This window comes from Rhinatrema bivittatum, chromosome 4, assembly GCF_901001135.1.
Source record: "Rhinatrema bivittatum chromosome 4, aRhiBiv1.1, whole genome shotgun sequence".
Lineage (NCBI taxonomy): Eukaryota > Metazoa > Chordata > Amphibia > Gymnophiona > Rhinatrematidae > Rhinatrema > Rhinatrema bivittatum.
Window position 1 is genome coordinate 195,893,646 of NC_042618.1, and position 26,649 is coordinate 195,920,294.

Sequence of the window (26,649 nt, forward strand, 5' to 3'; positions counted from 1 at the left end):
ATCTTATAATTCCAAGTGGAAAAGATTTACCAGATGGTGCACCCAAAACAGTATAGACCCTTTTTCCTGCCTTACATCAACTTTATTAGACTATCTCTGCCATCTTTTAGACTCTGGTCTCCAGACTACGAGTACATCTGAGTGCTATCTCAGCTTACCACAAGGGGATATGACCACCAGTCACAGAATGGGACCTTAATCTGGTCTTAACATGACTCATGCGTTCTCCTTCTTAATAGCCATATAAAATTGGGCACACACATTCTCACATACAGCCTATTTTATACTATGCTCGCATATACATACATATATTATAAAATGGCCATGTCCATTGGCGCAAGCTGGCATACGTGCATACATGTACGCCCATGCAGCTGTTTAAAACTTACTGTCATATTGTTCCAAAATTCAAAATATATAGTTCCAAATGAACTTTATCAAAATCTTTTTCAGCAACCAAACTGATGATTAAACTTTGCCTAGTAATATGATATATATCCCACAATACATGAACTAATTTACGAATGTTACATATCCCATGTTTCCCTTTCACATACTCTACCTAATCTGAAGTCACCAATTCAGGGAGATTATCACTTAACCAGTTAGTCAAATTAGAGGCTAAAATTTTAATATCTAAATTAATAAGGCTTAGACAAATCCTTGCCTTTTTTGGAAATATAGTATATTTCATTTGGCAGTTCGTGAACTGCCCCCATGAACCGTCGCCCTTACCTTCACGGCCGCATTTCCTTCTGGCATGGTGGGACACTGCCAGACGCCATGCAGCAGGACGCTGCCAGCCTCTGATCTCCGCATCTCTCCTTAGGTTTGCGTGCCTGACATTGGACCATTTAAAGGGACCACGGTGAGAAAGCCTCCATGGCCCCTATTGATGATATTACGGGCATTGCTCTCTAATAAGGGCAGCTCCTCTGATGCTCCTTGCCAGCTACATTTGTGGCATGTGTTGCCACCAGCCTTTATTCCAGCCTGTTCCAGCCTTTATTCCAGCCTGTTCCAGTCTTTGTTGTCCAATCTTTTCCAGTCCTTGTCTGTCCAACCTGCTCCTGCCTTGCCTGCATACCTCAGCCCTATCTGTTATTCTTCCTTTACCTCGGATGGATACCTGATCTTGACCTTTGCCTGGACACTCAACACACCTAACCACTGTCTGCCATTGACCATTGCCTGAACTCTCAATACACCTGAACACCGCCTGCCTTTGACCATTGCCTGGACACTTGATACACCTTCTCACTGCCTGTCTACAACTCTAGCCCAGCCTTGGAACGCAACTACAGTCATCAACAGAGACCCTCACATAAGTCCTAGCGGCTCTGGCACCCAAAGACTCAACCCAAGGGGAGCATGGGCTGGTAAAAGTGAAGTTCCTGACTGGTCGCTGCTTTGCCTGGGTGTGCCGGTTGAAAGTGAGAACCTGCAGGGCTTCTCCCTCAGATAGAGCCAATCTTACCACAGCCCAAGGGTCCACAGATAGAACACAGTAATCAATGCCTGATTAAACTTCAGTAAGAAATAACCTTGTTGAAAGGGGCAAAGGCCAGTCGGTGCATTTTGGAAAATAGCACCAACTGGATCCAGAGCTAGGAGGAGCCCTGGGCCCTCCAGTGACCACCAATGACTTTTTTAAAGGTAGGGAGGGGGGTGTCGGGTATGGGGGGCAATTTCAATTTTATAGTGATATATGAATAGATTTTACCCATTCTAGACCTTTCATGATTTTAAAGACCTCTATCATATCCCCCCTCAGTCGTCTCTTCTCCAAGCTGAACAGCCCTAACCTCTTTAGCCTTTCCATCTACTTTATCATTTTGTTCGCCCTTCTCTGTACATTCTCCGGTGCAACCATATATTTTTTGAGATATGGTGACCAGAACAATACACAGTACTCAAGGTGCTGTCTCACCATGGAACAATACAGAGGCATTATGACATTTTCTGGTTTATTCACCATTCCCTTCCTTATAATTAAAGGGCTGTGAATCATTTTTCTGACAGATGAAAATATCGTACGATAGTTTCGTGTGGTTTTCTTATCGTTTTGAGGGAGTGGGCGGGAAGAAAGAGCACACAGAAAAACAAACCCACCCCGACCCTTTAAATCGAATTATTTAGAATCCCCCACCCTCCCGACCTCCCCAAAACTTTTCTAAAGTACCTAGTTGTCCAGTAGGGGTCCTGGGAGCGATCTCCCACTCTCCGGTCGTCGGCTGCCACTAATCACATGGTAGGAGTAATGGATGGCCCGAGCCACTTTTTAGATGACGCCGGCTGTCCATTGCTCCTACCATGTGACAGGGGCCGGCCAATGGCACCGATAGCCCCTGTCACATGGTAAGGTCAAAGGGCCATCGGCACCATTTTGTTTACTGGCAGCTGATGGCCTGAGAGCGGGAGAACACTTCCGGGACCCCCGCTGGACCACCAGGTACTTTACAAACGTTTTGGGGAGGTTGGGAGGGTGGGGGATTCTAAATTTAAAGGGTCGGGGTGTTTTTTTTTTGGCTCGGGACTGCAGAAAAAAAAAGCGCTCAGAACTGCGGGAAACGAAGATTTCCCGCAGTTCTATGAACCCCCAATATCGGAACCGATTCCGGAACCGATTCACATCTCTAATAATAACATTCTGTTTGCTTTTTTGACTGCTGCCGCACACTGAGCTGGCGATTTCAATGTATTATCCACTATGATGCTTAGATCTTTTTCCTGGGTAGTAGCTCCTAATATGGAACCTAACATTGTGTAACTTCTGCTTGGGTTATTTTTCCCTATATGCAATCTTGCACTTGTCCATATTAAATTTCTTCTGCCTTTTGGATGCCCAATCTTCCAGTCTTGCAAGGTCCTCCTGCAATTTATCACAATCCGCTTGTGATTTAACTTCTCTGAATAATTTTGTATCATTTGAAAATTTGATAACCTCACTTGTCATATTCCTTTTATTTATTTTATTTATTTAAAGATTTTTCTATACAGACATTCGTAGGGTAACATCATTTCTCACAGGACAAGCAGGATGGTAGTCCTCACATATGGGTGACATCATAGGATGAAGCCCAATCACGGGAACACTTTTGTCAAAGTTTCTAGAACTTTGACTGGCACCTACTGGGCATACCCAGGATGGCACTAACCCTGCAACCAGCAGGGGTCCCCCTTCAGTCTTCTTTTTTCCGCGCAGCAGTAGCCACGTGGGTTAAGGAGCTCTTAGAGATTCCTGACAGGAATTTTCCTCACGGAATTACTTCAAACTTTAATACCCTACAGGGGTCCCCCTCTTGAATTTTTTACTTCCGTGGTACTCCAGAAAGTTTTTACCCGATTCCGGTCAATTCCCGTCGAGTTTGGCCCTCTCTGCCTACTGGCCGTCGACCGCACCATGGCTCAATTTTTTAAAGGCCATGGCGTTGGGCTTCCTTTGGTGCCCTGACTGCACTCGCACCATGTTCATCACAGACCCCCATAAAGTCTGTGTAATTTGCCTAGGGTCTGAGCATGATGTCCTGACTTGCACCAAATGTGCCTTAATGACACCAAAAGGTCGCAAAGCCAGAATTTTGTGAAGGAAATGTCTGAGTTGGTTCCCTTTCAACTACAGACTGAGCAAGATGATAGACATCAGATGATGGAGCTGTTACAATTTCTGGATGCTCCCAAAGAAATCACCTTCATCCCTATCCATCAAGTTCTTTTGGATCTTCTCAAAAAGAATTGGGAACACCCTATTTCGGTAGCACCAGTCAACTGCAAAGCAGATACCACATACTTGATACAATCAGCTCCAGGGTTCCAAAAACCTCAATTGGATCACCAGTCCGTGGTTGTTGAATTTGCCCAAAAGAAGGCATGACGTTCAAAGCCCCATTCTTCCTTCCCTCCAGGCAAGGAAAAGAAATTCCTGGATGCCATTGGTCAGCGTGTCTTCCAGGGATCAATGCTTATCTTTCGGATAGCCTTTTACCAACTTTATTTGACCCAGTACAATAGGGTCCTATTCAAGCAAATACAGGACTTTGCAGAGACCCTGCCTCAGCAATTCCAGGAGCATCCCAGGTCCACAGAGGTTTTGAAGCGGGGAAACATGAAATAAGGTCCTCTTATGACATCTTTGACACCGCTTCCAGGGTTTTGGCAGCTGCTATTTCTGCAAGAAGATGGGCCTGGCTTAAGTCTTCGGACTTACGTTCTAAAGTCCAAGACAGATTGTCCAATCTGCCTTGCATTGGAGACAATCTGTTTGGTGAACAGATCCAACAAACAGTGGCGCAGCTCAAGGATCATCATGAGACTCTTCGCCAACTTTCTCTGATGCCTTCTGACTATTTGGCCAAACAACCATTCAGGAAGGACTCCAAAAAGTCGTCATACCGTCCAAGGAAGTCCTATCCACTACCATCTAGAATTCGCTCCATGAAGCCTTTCCAAATGGCCCAGCCCAAGCAACCTCGTAAGCAAAAATTACAAGCAGCTCCTCAGCTGGGCCGTGCTTCCGGTTTTTGACTTCTGCATAGAGAATAGCAGCCAGCTTCCACTGCCGCATGTACCAGTGAGAGGTCAATTGTGTCATCTCAACATCATCTGGCATACCTCGGACCAGTGGGTCCTTGCCATAATCTGTCAAGGTTATCACCTGAACTTTCTCTCCATCCCACTGGATTCCCCACCTCGGTTGACTTGGGGAACATCAGACCACTCACTACTTCTGGACCGGGAGGTCTCCCTCCTTCTTCAATCCAGAGCAATCGAACCAGTGCCCTACTCCCAACAGGGCCTCGGATTCTATTCCCGGTATTTTCTAATCCCCAAAAAAGTCAGGCGGCGTTCGTCCAATTCTGGACCTACATGCCCTCAACCAGTACCTCCAATGAGAAAAGTTCAAGATGGTAACCTTGGGTTCCCGCCTTCCTCTTCTGCAAAGGGAAAACTGGCTCTGCTCTCTAGACCTCCAGGACTCTTACACACACATTGCGATAACTCCGTCTCATCGCAGATTTCTGAGGTTCCTGGTAGGCCCAAAGCACGATCAATACCGAGTGCTCCCATTTGGCCTAGCTTCTGCACCACAAGTTTTCACCAAGTGTCTCGTAGTAGTAGCAGCCTTCCTCATGACCCAAGGTGTTCACGTCTACCCCTATTTCGACGACTGGTTGATCAGGGCTCCCACTCAGCAAGCTGCTCTGACATCGCTACGTCTTACCTTACACACTCTGATCTCTCTAGGATTTCTTATCAATTACACAAAATCCTGCTTAGTCCCATCTCAATCTTTGTCATTCATAGGGGCGGACTTGGACACCATCAAAGCAAAGGCATTTCTGCCTCGAGAACATGCTCTCAATCTCACTTCTCTCACACACCAGCTACAATCTCGACAACGCTCAACTGCATGCCATTTCCTCATCTTAATGGGACACATGGCATCCTCAGTGCATTTTACCCCAATGGCCTGCTTGGCCATGAGGGTCATGAAGTGGACTCTAAAGTCACATTTCCTAGCGTGTAGCAGATGGACTCAAAACAAGTGGGTATAGTGTGCTCGTGCTAGCAGTTGGAGACGGATCTGACGTCAGCACGGGTACATATACCCCCGCAGGAAGTGCAGCAATTCAGTAATTTCCGTCTCCAAAGCAGTTTGGCACTACCTCACGCTCGCTGAGAGTTTTTCCAAATTCTAACGACTAAATTCTTAGAAGAAATCCTACCTGAAGACGAGCCCCGCACTCCTGCGGTGACACCCTCGGCTCCCTCCCCAGTTGAGTTTCCAGAGGTGATTTCCGTGGTCCCTCGGAGGTGAGTGCCTCGGTCCAGTGGCCGGATCGCGGCAGGGACCTAGCCCTCGAGTGAGACGGGCTTGGGCGCAGCTTAGAGGCAGCCTTGGTCCCGGTGAGGACTTGGCCCCCGAGCAAGAAGACGTTCGGGCACGGCTTAGAGGCAGCGGGTGCACTTCCTCGAGCGCGGCGGTGACGGTAATCACCCTCTCCCCCCGCAGCCGGAGACCGCCTGAGTCGCAGCCGGGAAGCGCCGAAGACAAGGTAAGGCGGACATCTTTACTTACTGGTCTCCGAAGAGCGAGGATTAGCAGGGTCTGCCTACGTGGCAGCCCGCCAAGGAGGTCGCCATTTTGCCTGCTCACCAGCCCTGGTTCGCCGCCTCGATCTAAGCAGGACGACGGGCGCATATGTTAGGCGCCCGAAACGATTTGGGCGCCCATTGCTGGTGATGCGCGCACGCTGATAGGCGTACGTTGATAGCATAGGCGCACATTGATACGCGCACGCTGATACACGCACATTAATACGCGCATGCTGATAGGCGCACATTGATACGCGCACGTTCATACGCGCACGTTCATACGCGCACATTGATACGCGCACATTGATACGCGCATGTTCATAGGCGCATGCTCATAGGCGCACGTCCATAGGCGCACGCTCATAGGCGCACATTAATACGTGTAGGCGCACGTTGATAAGCGCACACTTATAGGAGCTCAGACGCGATGGAGCGTAAGATAGCCCATGCGGCCGCAGAGCCGGCACCTCCAGACTCAGGCATAAGAGCTCTAGGCCTCTGCTCAGCATGCCACCTCAGAGCCACACAGAGCGAGGAAACAGACTCCCTATGTGCCCAATGTGAAGAGGCCCTGGGAGTTCCAGGACAGGGCCGGTCTCAGCCCAGTTTGACTGCCAGTTCCTCAGGGAACACCCCGAACCTAGCAGGCCGTGGTGAGCAGCCAGGGAACCCTAAAGACCTGGTGCCCCTACGGCTAGAACCTGCTTCCCTCTCCTGGGTGGAATTATTCAAGGGGATTCATGCCTTCGTCAAGATGCAGTCTGATCCCCGACCGGTCCCATACATACCGGATGACCCTGCCCCGGGACCCTCAAGACCTACGCATGGCCACCCGCCACCCGGAAGCCCCACTTATGGGGACTCGGATTATTCTGAGGAAGATGGCGAGCCCCCCGAGGAGGGAGAACTCCCCTCGGGGATAGAACCATATCGAACCATGAGACGCTTCTTTCCTAAGGAGGATCTTCCAGACCTGGTCTCTCAATGCCTGTTGGAGCTAGCTATACCGGGCCAGGGCACCCCGGGGGAACCCAGAATGAACCCCCTGCTAGAGGGCCTGCGTCCAACGGCTCACCATTTTCCCCTCTTACAAGCAGCACAGCAGTTGATCGATCTGGAGTGGAATGCGCCAGACGCTTCCTTCAAAGGGGGTCGGGCTTTGTCTAGACCCCCTAGACCCGGCAACCAAGGAGCTGCTGGCGTGCCCGATGGTAGACGCCATAGTTAGCGCAATTGTGAAGCGCACCACCATTCCAGTGGAGGGAGGGGCGGCCCTCAAGGATGCACATGACCGGCGCATGGACGCCATTCTGAAACAAGCCTTTGAGGTGGCACCCATGTCCCTACGAATTGCGACCTGCTGCACCGTGGTGACGCGCTCCTGCTTATCACAAGCCAGGAACAACACCCCGGGAGAAGACATGGAATCAGCCCTCTCGTTCCTCACTGACGCTGCCTCCGACCTAGTTCGTACAGCAGCCAAAGGAGTATCATCCTCGGTGGCAGCCAGAAGGCACCTCTGGCTACGTAATTGGTTGGCCGACTCCTCCTCCAAGACTCGCCTCACGAGAATGCCCTTTAAGGGATCCCTCTTGTTCGGCAGCGACCTCGAGAAATTGGCTAATAAATGGGGCGCCTCTCCATTACCCCATCTACCGGAAGACAGGCCAAGGAGGAACCAGCGCCCTTTTCCTAGACCAGAGGTAGAAACTCTCAGTGCTTCAACCCTTACAGGGCTCGCTACCAAGCACCTCGTTCTCAGGCCAGGAACCAGTCCTTTCGGACTAAGCACAACAAGAGGAGAACCGGCTCGGGCTCTGGTCCCGGCTGCACCCCACAATGACAATCAGCCGACCCATCTGGGGGTAGCAGCCATAGGGGGCAGGCTAACCCTCTTCTACCACAGGTGGGTGGAGATTACCTCGGACCAGTGGGTCCTCGCCATCATCCGAGAAGGGTATTACCTGGACTTTCTTCGGCTCCCGCTGGACAAGTTTGTGGAATCTCTGTGTTCACCCCTCAAGAGGGCGGCACTACAAGTTACCTTGCAGAGGCTCCTATCCCTAAAAGCCATAATCCCAGTGCCTGCATGGGAGGAAAATTCTGGGCATTATTCCATTTATTTCATAGTACCCAAGAAGGGAGGGCACTTTCAGGCCCGTCCTGGACCTCAAGTCAGTCAACCGACACCTACGGGTCCCCAGCTTTCGCATGGAAACCCTGCGGTCTGTCAAGAATGCAGTACAGCCAGGGGAGTTTCTCACATCCCTAGATCTGTCGGAAGCCTACTTGCATATCCCAATCCATCGGGATCACCAGCGCTATTTACGCTTCAAAGTCCTGAATCAACACTTCCAGTTCTGAACTTTACCCTTCGGGTTAGCCACCACGCTGCGAACCTTTACCAAGGTCATAGTAGTAGTGGCGGCGTCACTCAGGAAGGAAGGAATCCTCGTCCATCCCTACCTGGACGATTGGCTGATCAGGGCAAAGTCCCCGGAGGAGAGCCACCAGGCAACCAACAGAGTTATATCTCTTCTGGAAAGCCTAGGATGGGTAGTAAACTTGAACAAGAGTTCCCTACAGCCTTCTCAGTCGCTGGAATACCTAGGAGTCTGATTCGACACCCAGGAAGACAAGGTCAGTCTGACCGCCAAGAGGAGAGCAAAGCTCCGGAATCGTCTGCAGGCCCTGCTGAGCGCCACCCGGCCCACAGCTTGGGATTACCTACAGGTCCTCGGCCTTATGGCATTCACGCTGGAGGTGATACCATGGGCGCGGGCTCATATGAGACCATTACAACGCGCCCTCCTATCTTGGTGGAGCCCACGATCACAGAACTACACCGTACACCTACCTCTCCCAGCCAGAGTGCGGAATCAGATACGGTGGTGGTTGCAGCCCGGCCACATGAGCCGGGGGTCAAGAATGTCCTCCCCAACCTGGACCCTGCTCACTACAGATGCCAGCCTTAACAGATGGGGAGCACACTGCGAAGAACTCACCGCCCAAGGGTGGTGGAACAGAGAAGAGTCGGGGTGGAACATCAACCGACTAGAGGCACGGGCAGTCAGGATAGCGTGCCTGCGATTTGCCCACAGACTTCGAAACAGAGCGGTCAGAGTGATGTCGGACAACGCCACCACGGTGGCATACATCAACCGACAGGGCGGAACCAGAAGCCAACAGATATCCCTAGAAATAGCCCCCCTGATGACTTGGGCGGAAGCAAATCTCCAGGATATCTCCGCCGTCCACATCGCTGGGAAGGACAACACCACGGCAGACTTCCTCAGCAGAGAAAGCCTAAATCCAGGGGAATGGCAGCTGTCGCCCACAGCTTTCCAGATGATTGTGGATCAGTGGGGGACTCCGGGCATGGACCTACTAGCGGACAGGTTCAACGCTCAAGTACCCAGATATTTCAGCCACAGGCGGGATCCGCTATCCCAGGGGATCGATGCCCTGGTACAGGAATGGCCTCAGGGGATCCTGCTATATGCCTTTCCTCCATGGCCCCTGCTGGGTGCCCAATCCTCCAGCATCTCCATTGGCTACCGATTAAATACAGGATTCAGTTTAAAACCATTATGATACACAAGGCCCTACATAACATCTCTCCTCTCAACTTAACTTTTCAACTCCAGCTACACACCTCCAAGAAACCGACTAGAAGTGCTTACCAGAACAGGCTAATCACCCAACCGGCAAAATCCTCCCTGAGGAAACGCACACTATCCACAGCGGGCCCTTCACTTTGGAACTCGCTACCTCCAGACCTTCGCCTTGAACCTTGCCATACTACATTCAAAAAGAAACTTAAGACTTGGTTCTTCACACAAGCATTCCCTGAGAGCTAAGAGCAGGAAGAATGACAATTTCAGCTTAGTCGTTGTCCCCCAGCCCCCCTGTATACAAGTTCCTGAAGAGTTCACTTTTGAAATGTAAATAATCATGTTTCTGTTCACTGTAAGTTCCACTAAATTCCTCCTTGTGCCTGCATGTTTTTGTTAATTGTTCAGCAAATAATTGTTAATTGTTAACTGTTCAATGTAAACCGCCAACGAGACGACAGTTTTCTTCCTTGTAAACCGGTGTGATATGTATATTATACAGGAACATCCGGTATATAAAATCCAAAAATAAATAAATAAATAAATTATGCACAAGATTCAGCGGCACAGAGGCCTAGTTCTTCTAGTGGCCCCGGACTTGCCAAGAAGACCCTGGTACGCAGACATGAGAAGACTACTGGCAGGGACTCCATTTCCCCTGCCTCCACACAGGGACCTGCTGCGGCAAGGTCCCATCCTCCACGAGGATCCAGCTCAATTCTCTCTTACGGTCTGGCCATTGAGAGGGCTAGATTGAAGAAAAGAGGATACTCGGGGCCGGTAATAGATACACTCCTCTGAGCACGCAAGTTCTCCACATCACTAACATATATAAGGATCTGGAGAGTATTTGAAGCCTGGTGCGAAACTCACAGCACCAATCCACATGCCGCTAAAATCCCTATCATTTTGGATTTCCTGCAAGATGGCCTTCAGAAGGGTCTGTCCCTCAATTCCATCAAGGTTCAAGTGGCAGCGCTATCCTGCTACGGTCCCCGGAGTGACGGCAACAGCATCGCCACACACCCAGACGTTTCACGTTTCCTGAAAGGAGTCAAACACATTCGCCCACCACTGAAATGGCCCGTGCCCCTGTGGAACCTCAACCTAGTTTTGGAATTTCTAGCGGGACACGCCTTCAGACCACTTCGAGGCCTGTCCCTCCGTTTGTTAACCTTGAAGATGGTGTTCCTGCTGGCTGTATGCTCAGCACGCAGCATCTCAGAGCTACAAGCACTGTCCTGCCATGATCCGTTTCTCAGAATCACTCCAGAGGCTATCCATCTTCGCACGGTTCCTTCCTTCTTACCCAAAGTAGTCTCACACTTCCACCTCAACCAAACCATATCCTTGCCTACCACGGAAGGTTTGAAGAAGTCGGAAGAAGGTCGAATACTACGCCATCTCGACATCGGCAGGCTGCTGTCCAGATACCTGGAAATGTCAGAAGCAGTACGAAAGACGGACCACCTGTTCGTCCTTCACAGCGGGAAGAAGCAAGGGGAAGCGGCCTCACGGGCAACCATCGCCCGCTGGATCAAAGAAGTTATCAAGGCACCCTATGTAGAAGCGGGAAAACCACCGCCTCTACGGGTCAAGGCTCACTCTACCAGAGCGCAAGCGGCCTCTTGGGCAGAAACTAGGATGCTGTCGCCTGCAGAAATATGTAGAGCGGCGACGTGGTCCTCCCTCCATACCTTCTCCAGATTCTATCGTCTGGACGTCCAGGCCAGGGAGGACACAGCATTTGCGAGGGCAATCCTTAATGGACCTCGGGCAGCCTCCCGCCCAGTCCGGGAGTAGCTTTTGTACATCCCACTTGTTTTGAGTCCATCTGCTACACGCTAGGAAATGTAGAGATTACTTACCTGATAATCTCGTTTTCCTTAGTGTATGCAGATGGACTCAGCATCCCGCCCGGCTGCCGGCATACATGGGGATTCACCGACTCAGGGTAAGCCATGTTTTTTCTTATAATAGGCCATCCACCCTGTCGGGTGTCGACGCCTTCCGGTTGAGAACACTGGCAGTCTCCAGCTACTATCAATCGGTCAGGGTAATCCTGTTCATTTAATCAATCGGTCAGCTACAGCTTTTGCAAGGAAGATTACTGAATTGCTGCACTTCCTGCGGGGGTATATGTACCCGTGCTGACGTCAGATCCGTCTCCAAGTGCTAGCACGAGCACACTATACCCACTTGTTTTGAGTCCATCTGCATACACTAAGGAAAACGAGATTATCAGGTAAGTAATCTCTACAATGGACTCAATTCATTCAACCACTCTCAACCATTGTCCACATCACCAACCCACTTCGTCAGTCTCTAGCTTGATGGAAAAATCAGACCAATCTCCTCCAAGGCGTACATTTCCAGACTCCAGATCCTCAAATAACCCTTACCACCGATGCTTCCAACCTCGGCTGGGGAGCTTATGTTGCCAATTTACAAACTCAAGGGTCTTGGTCTCCAGAGGAAGCCAAACTCCAAATCAATTTCCTGGAGCTACGAGCAATCAGATATGCTCTCAGGGTCTTTCAGGATCGTCTTTCCCATCAGGTCATCCTGATTCAGACAGACAACCAGGTGGCCATGTGGTACATCAACAAGCAGAGAGGGACGGGCTCCTAGGTCAAGAGGCTGCACAGATACGGGTGGAGGCCCTTTCCCACTCGATGTACCTCAGGGCCACCTTCTTGCCGGGAGTGGACAATGTGTTGGCAGACAGGCTGAGTCACACTTTTCAGCCACACGAGTGGTTTCTCAACCCCACAGTAGCAAACTCTATATTTCAACGTTGGGGTTACCCTTACATAGACCTCTTTGCATCACCTCAAAACCGTAAAGTAGAGAACTTTTGCTTTCTCACTCACAGCCAACACTCACTACCAAAAGATGCGTTCTCCCTCTCATGGGCCACCGGGCTCCACTTCTCTCAAAGACTCTCGTGAAGCTACGTCAGGACAAGGGAACCATGATCCTGATAGCCCCTCACTGGCCACGCCAAGTGTGGTTTCCGATTCTTCAGGACTTCTCCATTCATAGACACATTCCCCTGGGGAAGGACCCGCTTCTGATCACTCAGAACGATGGGTGCCTATGCTACCCCAATCTTCAGGCCTTGTCCCTGACTTCCTGGATGTTGAAAGGTTAATTCTTCAGCCACTCAACCTTTCGGAGTCAGTTTCCTGTATCCTTATTGCTTCATGGAAGCCTTCCATGATAAAATCTTATTTTTACAAATGGAAAAGGTTTAAGTCATGGTGTGCCTTAGTGTCCCTTGATCCTTTCACTTGTTCCACCACGAAGTTTCTGGACTACCTCTGTGTTGTGTCTGTCGGTGCCCGACTCCCTCTCTTCGCCCTCCTTACCTCTTTGGTGCCTCCCTCTTCATCCACGGGAAGATTGGCTGCCACTGCGTCTTTTTGCCAAGGTCCTCTGGCGTCCCCGGATCGGCTCCACGCTGCAAACCACCATGTTTGTTTATTTATTTATTTATTTATTTATTTATTTAAAAACATTTCTATACCGTCTTTTAAAAGCGAGAACGCTCACCAAAACGGTTTACAAAAATTTAAACAAAAAATAAGATAGTAAATTAGTAAATTAATTTAATTTACTAATGTTCCTGAGAGGCCTAGGGGCACGTGCGCGGCACAGCCCCGACTGAAGTACCGGCAATGGCGCAAACCTCAGGGGCGTCCCCCGAACATGACGTCACCCGCGACGGATATTTAAGGTCTCAGTATTTGCTAACACATCGAATTAGCAAGGATAAAGATTTGTTCTATCTGAGCTACCCTGCCTCCTTGGACTTACCAGGGGTACCCGCTCCTCGGGTCCTCGCTCTCTTCTTGTTTTTCAGGTCAGTCTGGAACCGGGACTCACTCCTCGAGGGCCTATGTTCCTGGACTTGTTGCTGAATTCCCTTCTGCCTGGAAGTCTTCACTGCCAAACTACTTCAGTGAGTTACCATCGCTCTCTCACAGCTTTCCCTGGAACAGGTACTCACTCCTCGAGGGCCTATACCCTCCAGCTCCTGGGCTTCTGTGAGACAGTGTGTGAGTGTTGCCATCTGGTTCGGTTCATGAACTTTCCATACCCTGCCTACTCACTATATTTCAGTTTCTCTCCAGCTCAGCCTCCAGGGATCACTGTTCCAGTATCTGAGGGACTGCAGCCCAGCCGGGCATTCCAGCTCACTACTGCCACCTCTGGTGGTTCAGTATACTGTTTAATAAAAACTAGTGTGTGTCTGCCTCCATACTCTAAGCCTGACCGGTGGTTCCTCTCGGGATCTTCCCTTGAGGGCGTGGTTATCTGCCACTGGTCCAAGGTTCCACCCACAAATACCTACAGACTGCTGTCTCCCAAGCAGTCTGTCCACACCGAAGATAACAGATTACTAACTCCTGCAATCCGTAGATAACAGATTGCTAACTCCTATCTGTTTGCTCCTCCCATTCGGCATCAGATCCTAACACTCTGGCACTTGTCATAATCAGGTCTCAAAACTTCTTCCATCAGATTGCATGTCAGTTCGGTAGCCGCCTTCCATAAAGGTGTTGGGGATGTTCCCATTTCAGTGCAACCCCTTGTAACACGCTTTTTGAAGGGCTTGCTCCACCTCAAATCTCCACTGTGCGCTCCGGCCTCTTCTTGGAACCTTAACCTAGTTTTGGGTCAGCTCATGAAACCACCATTTGAGCCTTTCCAATTCCGTGATCTTCGCTACCTCACATGGAAAGTGATTTTTCTTCTGGCAATCACATCCGCTTGCAGGGTTAGTGAGTTACAGGCCCTAGTTACCTATCCACCTTACACTAAGCTTCTGCATGACAGGGCAGTACTCCGCACTCACCCTACGTTTTTACCTAAGGTAGTATCGGAGTTTCATATCAATCAATCCATTATACTACCCACCTTCTTTCCCAGGCCCCATTCAAATTCAGGAGAACGGACTCTGCTTACCCTTGACTGTAAACGGGCTCTAGCATTCTATCTAGACCATACAACTGCCCACAGGAAAAGCACTCAACTGTTTGTTTCTTTCCATTCCACCAGGTTGGGGCAACCTGTGGGTAAGTAGACTCTCTCCTCCTGGTTAGCGGACTGCATATCCTTTTGCTATCAGCAAGCAGGCATTCCACTCCAAGACCGTGTTAAAGCACACTCTGTCAGGGCCATGGCAACTTCAATGGTGCACCTATGCTCTGTGCCGCTTCATGATATTTGTAGGGCTGCTACCTAGAGTTCTCTCCATACCTTTACAGCCCATTAATATTTGGACAAGGTTGGAAGACAAGATTCCATCTTCGGCCAGTCTGTCTTGCGCAACCATTTTGCAACTTGATGTACCAACACCCTTCCACCTGCCTGTTAGGGTTCAGGATGCCCTCTACCAAATTTTCACCCCAGTTTTTGTGCCTTATGCACGTCGTTGGGTACATTTGGTACATTCCTCGGACATCCTCAACTCAGTACTCACCCATATGTGAGGACTACCATCCTGCTTGTCCTGTGAGAAAGCAAATGTTTACCTGTAACAGGTGTTCTCACAGGACAGCAGGATGTTAGTCCTCACGAAACCCGCCCGCCACCCCACGTTGTTGGGTTCGTTACATTTTCTTATTTTATTTTTTGGCACTTACTATAGCTTTTAAACAAGACTGAAGGGGAAGCCCTGCTGGTTGCAGGGTTAGTACCATCCTGGGCATGCCCAGTAGGTGCCAGTCAAAGTTCTAGTCAAAGTTCCGTGATTGGGCTCCATCCTATGATGTCACCCATATGTGAGGATTAACATCCTGCTGTCCTGTGAGAACACCTGTTACAGGTAAGCAACATTTGCTATCGGTTTCCAAGGAACATGAAATACAGCAACAGTGCTTTACAGAGAACTAGAAAATAATGGTAACTGGTAACAATACTGAAAAAGAAACAATGTTATATAACAATATTGCAAAATTATGTTACAAAAGCTAATGTGCATAAGTAGGGGAAGAGGAATAAATTGGGAAGAGGAGGGGCTGAGAGATAGAAAAGGAGGAAGAAAAGATGAAGGAAGAGGGGAAAAAGGGGGTGAGAAAAAGGGAGGAAAATAAATAATATAGGTACAGAATAGCGAGTAGGGATGTGAATCGTTTTTTGATGATTTAAAAAAATCGTCAGATAATTTTTAAATCGTCAAAAATCATTAAGAGTCGCGATACAATAGAAATTCCCCTGGTTTATCGTGAAAAATCGTAAATCGGGGGGGGGGGGGAGGGCGGGGAAAACCGGCATACCAAAACAACCCCTAAACCCACCCCGACCCTATAAAACAAATCCCTTACCTTCCCCCACCCTCCCGAACCCCCCAAACCTTTTTACGAGTACCTGGTGGTCCAGTGGGGACGCGGGGACCGATCTCCTGCTCTCGGTCCATCGGCGCCATTTTGGCTGCCACTCAAAAAAGGCGCCGATGGCTTGATAAAAAAAAAAACCCACCTGACCCTTTAAAAACGACCCTTTAGCTTCCCCCACCCTCCCAATCCCCCCAAAACATTTTAAAATTACCTGGTGGTCTAGTGGTGGTCCCGGGAGCGATCTCCCGTTCTCAGGCCGTCGGCTGCCACTCATAAAGATGGCGCCGATGGCCCTTTGCCCTTACCATATGATAGGGTATCCGTGCCATTGGCCGGCCCCTATCATATGGTAGGAGCACTGGCTGGCCGACGCCATCTTTAAAGATGGCCACCGCTGTATTTAAAGATGGCTGCCGCCATTGTAAAGATGGCCGGCACCATCTTTAAAGATGGCGCCGGCCATCCAGTGCTCCTACCATGTGACAGGAGCCGGCCAATGGCACGGATACCCTGTCACATGGTAAGGGCAAAGGGCGACGGCCCGAGAACGGGAGATCGCTCCCGGGACCACCACTAGACCACCAGGTAATTTTAAAATGTTTTGGGGGGCTCGGGAGGGTGGGGGAAGCTAAGAGGTCGTTTTTAAAGGGTCAGGTGGGGTTTTTTTTTATCGGGCCATCGGCGCCATTTTTGAGTGGCAGCCAAAATGGCGCCGATGGCCCGAGAGCGGGATATCGGTCCCCGCGCCCCCACTGGGCCACCAGGTAATCGTAAAAAGTTTTGGGGGGGTTCGGGAGGGTGGGGGAAGATAAGGGGTCAATTTTAAAGGGTCGGGCCTTACTAAAAAAAAAATAACGATGTGAATCGGAACCTATCCGATTCACATCACCACCGATCAGATTTTTTTCCCCCTCTAGCTGAACCCGATCGTTAAGACGATCGGGCACACGATTCACATCCTTAATAGCGAGTACTAGGTAGAGAGACAAAAAAGAGGGGAAGATAGGGTACAGATAGTCTATAAATAAGGTACAAAGTTGCGATTATGTAAAACAGGTTCAAAAATTGCAGGTATATATAATAGGAACATCATTGCGATTACCAGATAAAGGGACATATGCGAGAGAGAGGATCAGGCGAAGGCTTGTCTGAATAGCCAGGTTTTAAGTTTTTGTTTGAATTTTTATGGGCAGAGTTCTTGACGGAGGTCAGAGGGCATAGAGTTCCAGATTGCTGGCCCTGCTATGGATAGGGCACACTCTTTAGCTGTAGTGAGGTATGTGGACTTGGTGGGTGGTGTGTGTAAGGTAGCAGAATATTGTGATCTAGTTGATCTGTTGGACTTGTGGAAGTATAGGGAGTCGTTGAGCGAGTGCATGTTGTGTGTATGTAGGGTTTTGTGTATGATGGATAATGTTTTATATCATATCCGTGCGGCAGTAGGGAGCCAGTGTAATTCTTTGAGAATAGGGGTAATATGTTTGGTACTGTGAGTATTAGTGAGAATACGGGCTACAGCATTTTGAAGCATTTGGAGAGCGAGGTTGGTGTTTTTGGGGAGGCCCAGGAAAAGGGAATTGCAGTAGTCAATTTTTGTGAGGATCAGTGATTGCAGAACTGTGTGAAAGTCATAGAGATGGAGAACGTTTTTTTTTCCCAGATCATTTATAAATATATTGAAAAGCACCAATCCAAGTACAGATCCCTGAGGCGCTCCACTGTTTACCCTTTTCCACTGAGAAAATTGACCATCTAATCCTACTCTGTTTCCTGTCTTTTAACCATTTTGTAATCCACGAAAGGACATCTCCTCCTATCCCATGGCATTTTAGTTTTCTTAGAAGGCTCTCATGAGGGACTTTGTCAAATGCCTTCTGAAAATCCAAATACACTACATCTACCAATTCACCTTTATCCACATGTTTATTAACCCCTTCAAAAAAATAAAGCAGATTTGTGAGGCAAGATTTGCCTTGGGTAAATCCATGTTGACTGCATTCCATTAAATAGGGATGTGAATCAGTACCGGACTCGTTTCCAGTATCGGGTTCGGGGAAAAACCGGGGAAACCCTCGTTCCCGCGATTCTTAGCGATCTTGTTCCACTGTCTCGTGCCGAAAAAAAACACCCCACCCTGACCCTTTAAATTTAATTCGTTTGAATTCCCCCCCCCCCCCAAATTTTTTGAAGGTACCTGGTGGTCCAGCGGGGGTCCCGGGAGCGATCTCCCACTCTCGGGCCGTCAGCTGCCAGTAAACAAAATGGCGCTGATGGCCCTTTGCCCTTACCATGTGATAGGGGCTATCTGTGCCATTGATTGGCCCCTGTCACATGGTAGGAGCAATGGACGGCCGGCGCCATCTTTAAAAATGGTTAGGAACTGGGGAACCTTTTGGGGAAGGGGGAGTCTCTTCCAAAGGGATGGGCTCCACCTTAACCAGGGTGGAACCAGACTGCTGGCGCTAACCTTTAAGAAGGAGATAGAGCAGCTTTTAAACTAGAACAAAGGGGAAAGCCAACAGTTGCTCAGCAGCGCATGGTTTGGAGAGAGCTGTCTTCAAAGGATACTAATGATGCATTAGAATTAGGGCATCCCGACAGTGATGTTCCAATAATAAGAAAAGTAGTCCAAGTGCCTGTAACTAAAAGCTCACCTCAGCTAAAAAAGTCCAACTTATCCCTATCAATTAAAAAGCAGAATGAAAATACAAACAAAAAACAAACTTTGAAATGTTTGCATGCTAATGCCAGAAGTCTAAGAAGTAAGATGGGAGAATTAGAATGTATAGCAGTGAATGATGACATAGACTTAATTGGCATCTCAGAGACATGGTGGAAGGAGGACAACCAATGGGACAGTGCTATATCGGGGTACAAATTATATCGCAATGACAGAGAGGAGCACCCGGGAGGCGGTGTGGCGCTTTATGTCCGGGATGGCATAGAGTCCAACAGGATAAACCTCCTGCACGAGGCTAAATGCAAAATTGAATCTTTATGGGTAGAAATCCCTTGTGTGTCGGGGAAGACTATAGTGATAGGAGTATACTACCATCAACCTAGTCAAGATGGTGAGACTGACAGTGAAATGCTAAGAGAAATTAGGGAAGCTAACCAAAGTTGTAGTGCGGTAATAATGGGAGACTTCAATTATCCCAATATTGACTGGGTAAATGTATCATCGGGACACACTAGAGAGATAAAGTTCCTGGATGGAATAAATGATAGCTTTATGGAGCAATTGTTTCAGGAACAGATGAGAGAGGGAGCAATTTTAGATATAATTCTCAGTGGAGCACAGGATTTGGTGAGAGAGGTAACCGTGGTGGGGCTGCTTGGTAATAGTGATCATAATATGATCAAATTTGAATTAATGACTGGAAGAGGGACAGTAAGCAAATCTATGACTCTCGTGCTAAACTTTCAAAAGGGAAACTTTGATAAAATGAGAAAAATTGTTAGAAAAAAACTGAAAGGAGCAGCTACAAAAGTAAAAAGTGTGCTAGAGGCGTGGTCATTGTTAAAAAAAAAAATACCATCCTAGAAGCACAGTCCAGATGTATTCCACACATTAAGAAAGGTGGAAAGACGGCAAAATGACTACCGGCATGGTTAAAAGGGGAGGTGAAAGAAGCTATTTTAGCCAGAAGATCTTCATTCAAAATTTGGAAGAAGGATCCAACAGAAAAAAATAGGATAATGCATAAACATTGACAAGTTAAATGTAAGACATTGATAAGACAGGCTAAGAGAGAATTTGAAAAGAAGTTGGCCGTAGAGGCAAAAACTCACAGTAAAAACGTTTTAAAATATATTTACTCTTTCAGATAATAGAAATACTAGGGGGCTCTCCATGAAGCTAGCATGTGGCACATTTAAAACTAATCGGAGAAAGTTCTTTTTCACTCAGCACACAATTAAACTCTGGAATTTGTTGCCAGAGGATGTGGTTAGTGCAGTTAGTATAACTGTGTTTAAAAAAGGATTGGATAAGTTCTTGGAGGAGAAGTCCATTACCTGCTATTAAGTTGACTTAGAAAATAGCCACTGCTATTACTAGCAACAGTAACATGGAATAGACTTAGGGCCTCATTTTCTAAAGTATCGCAGGCCTGCGATATTTTAGAAGATGAGGGGCAGGGGGCCGAAATGGGGGGGGCGGGCCTGAGCTAGCCGGCAGCAATTGCACCGTCGCGGTGCTATCGCTGCTGGTTTCGCACACAATAGCACCACCATAGGAGGTGTAGCTATTGGGAGCGAAATAGGGAGCGAAAAGGCACTTACCTTTTCGCTGTGCACGCCGTTGTTGCGGAGTCGGCCCTGGTGATGCCCCGACTCCTCCTCTTCCGGGGCCGACTCCGCCCCCATTTTGGTAAGGGGCGTGCGAAATGTCCCTTACCTCGTGCGATACGTTTGGAAAATAAGGCCCTTAGTTTTTGGGTACTTGCCAGGTTCTTATGGCCTGGATTGGCCACTGTTGGAAACAGGATGCTGGGCTTGATGGACCCTTGGTCTGACCCAGTATGGCATGTTCTTATGTTCTCCAGTCTTCATGTACAATAATGATTTTAATGATAGGTTACAAATTTTAACTAATAGATCTGATATTTCATTTTTTAGTTCCTTCAGAGCCCTGGGAGCATACCATTCAGTCCAGGTGATTTGCTACTCTTTAGTTTGTCAATACACAGTTGCATGGTTCTGTATATAGGGATTGTGCTAGTCTGACCAGACACAATTAGCAGGGAGAAACGATGGACACTCAGACTTACTAATACAAGTTACATCCTATTTTGGTAACCCTTATAGTCCCATCCCTTTTCAGGCAAGGTCAGGTGATGCATCTGGGGAATGTTAACCACTTGCTTTTTAGTCTGGAGGAAGATCTTACACTATCAGACCTCCACTCCCATTGATGCTTTTTTGTAACCCTGGGCAAGTCACTTTGGGAGTAGATCGCAGATGGACAACTATCATCACCATGACCCTTATATTTCAAACTGTCCAGATTGGAACAAAAACAGTGCACACTTATCACGCGTGGGTTTTGCACACATTTTCAAAACAAAAGAACACTCATACTTGTACTTTGAAACTTGCCGCAGGCACAAAGTGTGCATGGTTGGCTGGTTCAGTGGCAGTGCTTTGGACTGCCATATGGAAGGTCCCTAGTTTGATCACAGAACTTCCACTCCCTGGTGGAGGCAAAGACAGCATCTGAGTTCAAGCATAGGAGGTGTCTGAAGGAGTGATAGGGGTTGTAGAGATGGGCATACTAGATAGACCATATGATATTTTTCTGCCATCATGTTTCTGTGTTTTTTATTGATGTATTTTTATTTTTATTATGATGTATTAATTGTTTGGATTGAACCTGTTTCAAGGAAGGCAGTATGTAGCAGAACATGTTTCCTTAGAAGAGATATGCAAGGCTGTAATATGGAGTTCTTCCTAGAATTTCACCAGTCACTTATTCCTTGATATTGCTTTTGGTTTTCAAGGTTTGGACAGTCTGTTCTACAAGACTTGTTTGTACAGTCTATCCTGTCGTCTTAGGATCCATTTGTGTTTGTTTCTGGTTGTGTGTCTGGCTGTATGTTCTGTGTTCTGGTTCCAAAAAAAAAAAAAAGACATAAGGTTCCCATCAAAAAGGATATTCTTGTTGCATCTGTTTTGTCTTTCTCCCTCTTTGTTTGAGATAATCCTTAGTTAGAGAGTACCACTATGTAACTAATTACATCTACTTGTCATCAGAGAATGCATACTTATACCTGTAATTGGTGTTTTCTGATGACAGCAGTGCAATACCCACACAACCCAGCTGCCTCCCTTTTGGGAGGAATTCTCACTTCATTTTTTATGAGTTCAGTTATCAATTTAGTTATACAGCAAACTGAAGAATAGCAGGTCTAGCAATGTGGAACTCACTGTGCATATTTGAAAGCTCTGAAAGAGTTCTCATGTGCCAACATGACAGTCACATGATTCATATGTGTAGCTTATTACACTAATGTCCTCACAGAACATCAATTATTGGTAATTATTTTTACTTTGAATGTTTTAATATCATATGCTGATGTAGACACTCTTGCAGTTTTCTTTCTTTGGGCATTCTATCTCAGGCATTCTTCTGGATGCTCCTTCATTTCTAACTTATTGTCCTCCTGTCCCCCTGTTCTTCAAAAGCCCTTACAAGCCTGTTTATCTTACTCATGCATTCCTTAACCCTGAGAAGCCTCATCAGTTCTCTGTTTTTTTCTGGGCCATTTATCCCCCCGTGTTCCTCTGGTTGCCTCCACAATCCTTTGTTTATCTTACTGATTTCTAGTGGCCCCAGAGTTTTTCCTAGCCCCCTGCAATACTTTGACCCTTGCCTCTAAGCCTTCTATCTTTCTCTGTTCTTTCAAATGGCACTATCATTCTCTCACTCTTTGGTCTGTTTCCCTAAAGAAACTCATGCAGTTCTTTATTATCTTCTGTATTTCTCAAAACCCCCATATAAGACTGGCATAATAGCCCAGTAGCAGCACATTAAACTGCTGTGAAGAGAACCTGGGTTTAAGTCCCAGACCCAGCAGGTGCTCATCAGATTGGCAGGAGCTGGGAATACTGTGAAATGAATGTTTGATACCAAGAAAAGAGGGAATGCCTGCCATTACTTCATAGCAACACTTGCTAGCTGGCTTAATTGCACACTTATTTGCAGTGTCTTGGAAGAAGCCTTTTTAACCAATAAACTGTAGTTATGATGACTAGGCTGGACATAAAAAGCAAAAAGATCAAAACTGGTTGAAATACCTAGGTGATTTAGAATAAAGACATATAGTTCCTCAGTTTCATATCTCTCCTCTTAAAAGAGAGAGAGAATGGGATTGGGGCAGGTTCTAAATGGTCTGGAAACCCAAGAAGTTAAAGGAAGACCAAAAAAAGTTCCATGTGGTTCCCTCTTGCAGACTTTCTGTGCTCTTACTTCTCAGAACCCCTGCTTTTCTTTCTTTTGGCTTTATATCCCCCTATGTTCTTTCAGAAGTACCATGTGTCTGTCTTGGGCATTCTATCCTCTTTTCTTTTACTAGACACTACAGTTTTGCCTTTCTAGGCCTTCTAGCCTCTTGTATTTCTCAGTTCTCTTTCTCTAACATGCAGCTTTTGTTTCTTCAGGTGAATCGCTTCATGTTTGAAGGTGTTGAGATCCCACTGGTGCCATCCTGTGCTGTCTTTATTACTATGAATCCCGGATATGCTGGGCGTACTGAATTACCCGATAACCTAAAAGTGAGTGAAGACTTAAATTTTAAATTTAGATTTACAAAAGTTTAACTTCTAATTTAATTTTAGTTTGTGTGCAAGATTCTCCATGGACAAGCAAGACAGTATCAGCTGCATAAGTGTCCATTAGCACGGGCCTGGAGCAGCTCTCTCAGAACTCAGGAAGAAAGTCTTTCTGAGCTGCACACCAATTCCATGTACAAGTTTCCTCAGTCTCTTTTCTTTCACTATTGTGTCAGGATGTTTGGTGTGCTCACTGCCCGTGGTTTTTTCTGTAGCATTTTTCTCAGTTATTTTCTTTATTTGTTTCCTTCAGTTTCTAAGTATATTTTTCGGTCCAGGTCTCCTAAAAAAAAACCCCTAAAAACCTAGGAGAAGAGTAGAGGTTTTTGTCCCAGTCAAGAACCTGTCCAGGAAATAGCCTTTCAAGCTTTGTAAGAAGTGTTGCCACAAGATGGTGTCAGCAGATCTCCACAAGATATGTCTCAAATGTTTGGGTCTTTCCCATGACACATCAAATTGTGAAGCCTGTGTGAGGATGTTGCCTAGAGCTATTAGATACAGACAGCTCAAACTATTTTCAGAGATCTTTTCTCCAGAAAAATGAGCAGCCTTAAAACAAAAAAAAAATCAAGGCCGCACATAAAGAAAAGGCCAAAGTTTCCCAGACACAAGAGCAGAGAATCCACTTCTTCCTTTTGATCCCATCGAAATGAGAAGTCATCCCCTTTGGGGCATAAATCATTGCAAAATTCTTCTATGTCCATAAAAGATTCATCAAAGCAGTGCCTTTAACTTCAAGTTCCATGGCACCAAGCCATACTGTGTACATCAGTGTTTGCAGCAAAGTCAACATTGATAACATTGGCATAAAAATCATCAGAGAAATTTAGTTTGGCACAGAAAATGTCAGAGCAAGCACTTTGGTGCGGAGGCCATTAGAGCCAGCTGATTCGATCCATAAGGCATGTTCTTCATCATTTCTTGTGCCTGAATCAGATACCGCTTCACAATTTCCATCAAATAAAGAAAACCACCTGTTTGTTCTAAGGATATCCACAAATAACAAGATCTTACAAATTCCCCCTATGAAAATCCAATAAACAACTGAATGGGGAATTAATTGAATGTAATGTGTTCTGATGTTCGGTAGCACTCATGAATGTGATAGCCATATGGTGGTTATAACATTTTAACTAGTGTGTACCATCTTTAATTTCAACGTTTTTTTTTTAAATTTTTTTGATTTTATGATTTAATTATAATCCTTCAGTCATTGACTTATATGATTCTTAACAATGTTCACTCTCCTTGTCGAACAACCCGACTCACTCATTTGAAATTTTCAAAGCATCACTGTACTTATCTTAGTAGAGTATAGTGGTCCACTGTCCCTCTTGCTGTTTTGAACTCTTCGTCGTGAGTCAGGGCTGTCTGCCTGACATCAGCCGTGTTTCGACAAAAGCTGTTTGCTTCAGGAGAGTATTGTACAGTCAAAAATTCCATCCGACAACACTAAGGGCGTCGAGATGGAATTTTTGACTCTATCCAATGCTCTCCTAAGTCCCTGAAGCAGACAGCTTTTGTCAAAATATGGTCAATGTCAGGCAGACTGTTGGCATTGTGGACCCTTGGACTGGGACGAGTGTTGGTACTACCACTGAGAGACGACCCCCAATGGCCCTGGTCGCCGGCTGGTGGAGCAGGTGAGGGCGATCCGGCTGGAGCTTCATCTATACCAGCCCTTGTTCCCCTCAGGTAGAACCCTTGGGTACTGGGGCCAGCAGGTCTTAGGTGCGGGTCACCTCGACGAAGACTGGAGCAGCGGCAGGCAGACGCGAAGTCAGGAGTCCAGGTCGTGGCTGGCAACGAAGGTGCAAAACAATAGTCCAGTCCAAAGGTCCGGGGCAGGCAGCAGGCAAGCAAGACGAGGAACCAGTACAAGGGTCAAGACGGGCAGCAGATGAACAGAGACGAGGAAGCAAGCCGAAGTCAGAACCAGGAGATTAAGCTGAGGATGGAAGCTCAGGAACAGGAGGACGAGGAGAGGTACGGATACAGGAACACAGGAACTGGAACCACCAGAAAAGGAATCAGGAACCAAGGACAGGATCATGAGCAGAATCAGGAACAGAAGACAGTAACTTGGAGATGTCAGGAACTGGATCAGCAACTAGCACTCTGAGGAGGTGGACCTGTTGCCAAGGCAAAGAACCAGGGACTGAGGCAGGGTTTAAATACCCCTCAGTCCTGATGTCATCAATCGGGGCCAGGCCAAATTTTTCCGCCGCGGCCCCTTTAAGAGGCAGGCCATTCCGCACGTACCTGCCTAGGGAGAGGCCTGCAGGGAGGAGGACGGCAGCGTCCAGAGCCGCGTGGGAACCATGCCAGCAGCCGACTCCAGATCAGAGTGCTCCTTGCCCGCAGAGAGAAACCCCGCAGAGCGTCGGAGTAGGTAGGGGGACCAGCCATGGGCTGCCACGGCCGGGAGCCAGAACAGTACCTCCCCCTCTATGCCCCCTCACAGAAGGGCCAGGCTTGTTGGGGTGAGTGCGATGAAAGTGCTGAAGCAAAGAATTGTCCAAGATGTTTGAAGACGGCTCCCAGGAGTTTTCCTCAGGACCAAATCCTTCCCAGGAAATCAAGTACTCCCAACGCCTGTGACTTCGTCTCACATCCAATATCTCTTTAACTTGGTAGACTGGGTCTTCTTTAGAGGAGACCTCCGGAGTCTTGGGTGCTGTGGAATGGAACGTGGAAAGCACCAATGATTATAATAGGGACGTGTGGAAGGGGTTGTGTATCCTTAAGCCGGCGGTAAGAGACAGGACCCAGCCACTCGCTAATGGAAAATGGTCCAATATACTTAGGAGTAAGCCTCATAGAGGGAACCCGAAGGCATATATGGCATGTGCTTAGCCACACCTGGTCCCCAGGTTTGAACAGTGGAACTGGACACCGGTGTTTATCTGTCATTTGCTTGGACGTGTTGGCGGCTCTTTGGAGGTTGACATTGTTGGTATTTCATAAGTTGTGGAGTTGCTAAGCCATGAGCTGGGCCGCCGGGGAAGGCAGAGGCAGAGGAGGTCTTGGTTGCTTGCTGAAGACTACCTGGAAAGGAGAAGCCTCCATGGCAGAGTGCACATGTGTGATATGCGAGAATTCTGCCCAAGGTAACAGTGCCCAGTCATCTTGATGGCTCCCAACAAAAGAGTGGATGAAGGTCTTTAAGCCTCGATTGTTCAGCTTGGTCATTCCCCTGAAGATGGAAAGCAGTTGTGAATTCTAATTGTACTCCAAATTTCTTACATAAAGACCTCAGGTAT

General features: G+C 47.6%; 1 protein-coding gene across 2 annotated transcripts in view; it reads left to right on the plus strand.

The window, feature by feature from the left end:
• Positions 1 to 26,649, plus strand: part of DNAH1 (dynein axonemal heavy chain 1) — a 1,058,897-nt gene that overhangs the window by 438,116 nt on the left and 594,132 nt on the right. For both annotated transcript variants that reach the window (XM_029599497.1, XM_029599496.1), the window contains exon 31: positions 23,216 to 23,329. In XM_029599497.1, the coding sequence (XP_029455357.1) occupies positions 23,216 to 23,329 (114 nt within the window). The remainder of the gene's footprint in view (positions 1 to 23,215; positions 23,330 to 26,649) is intronic.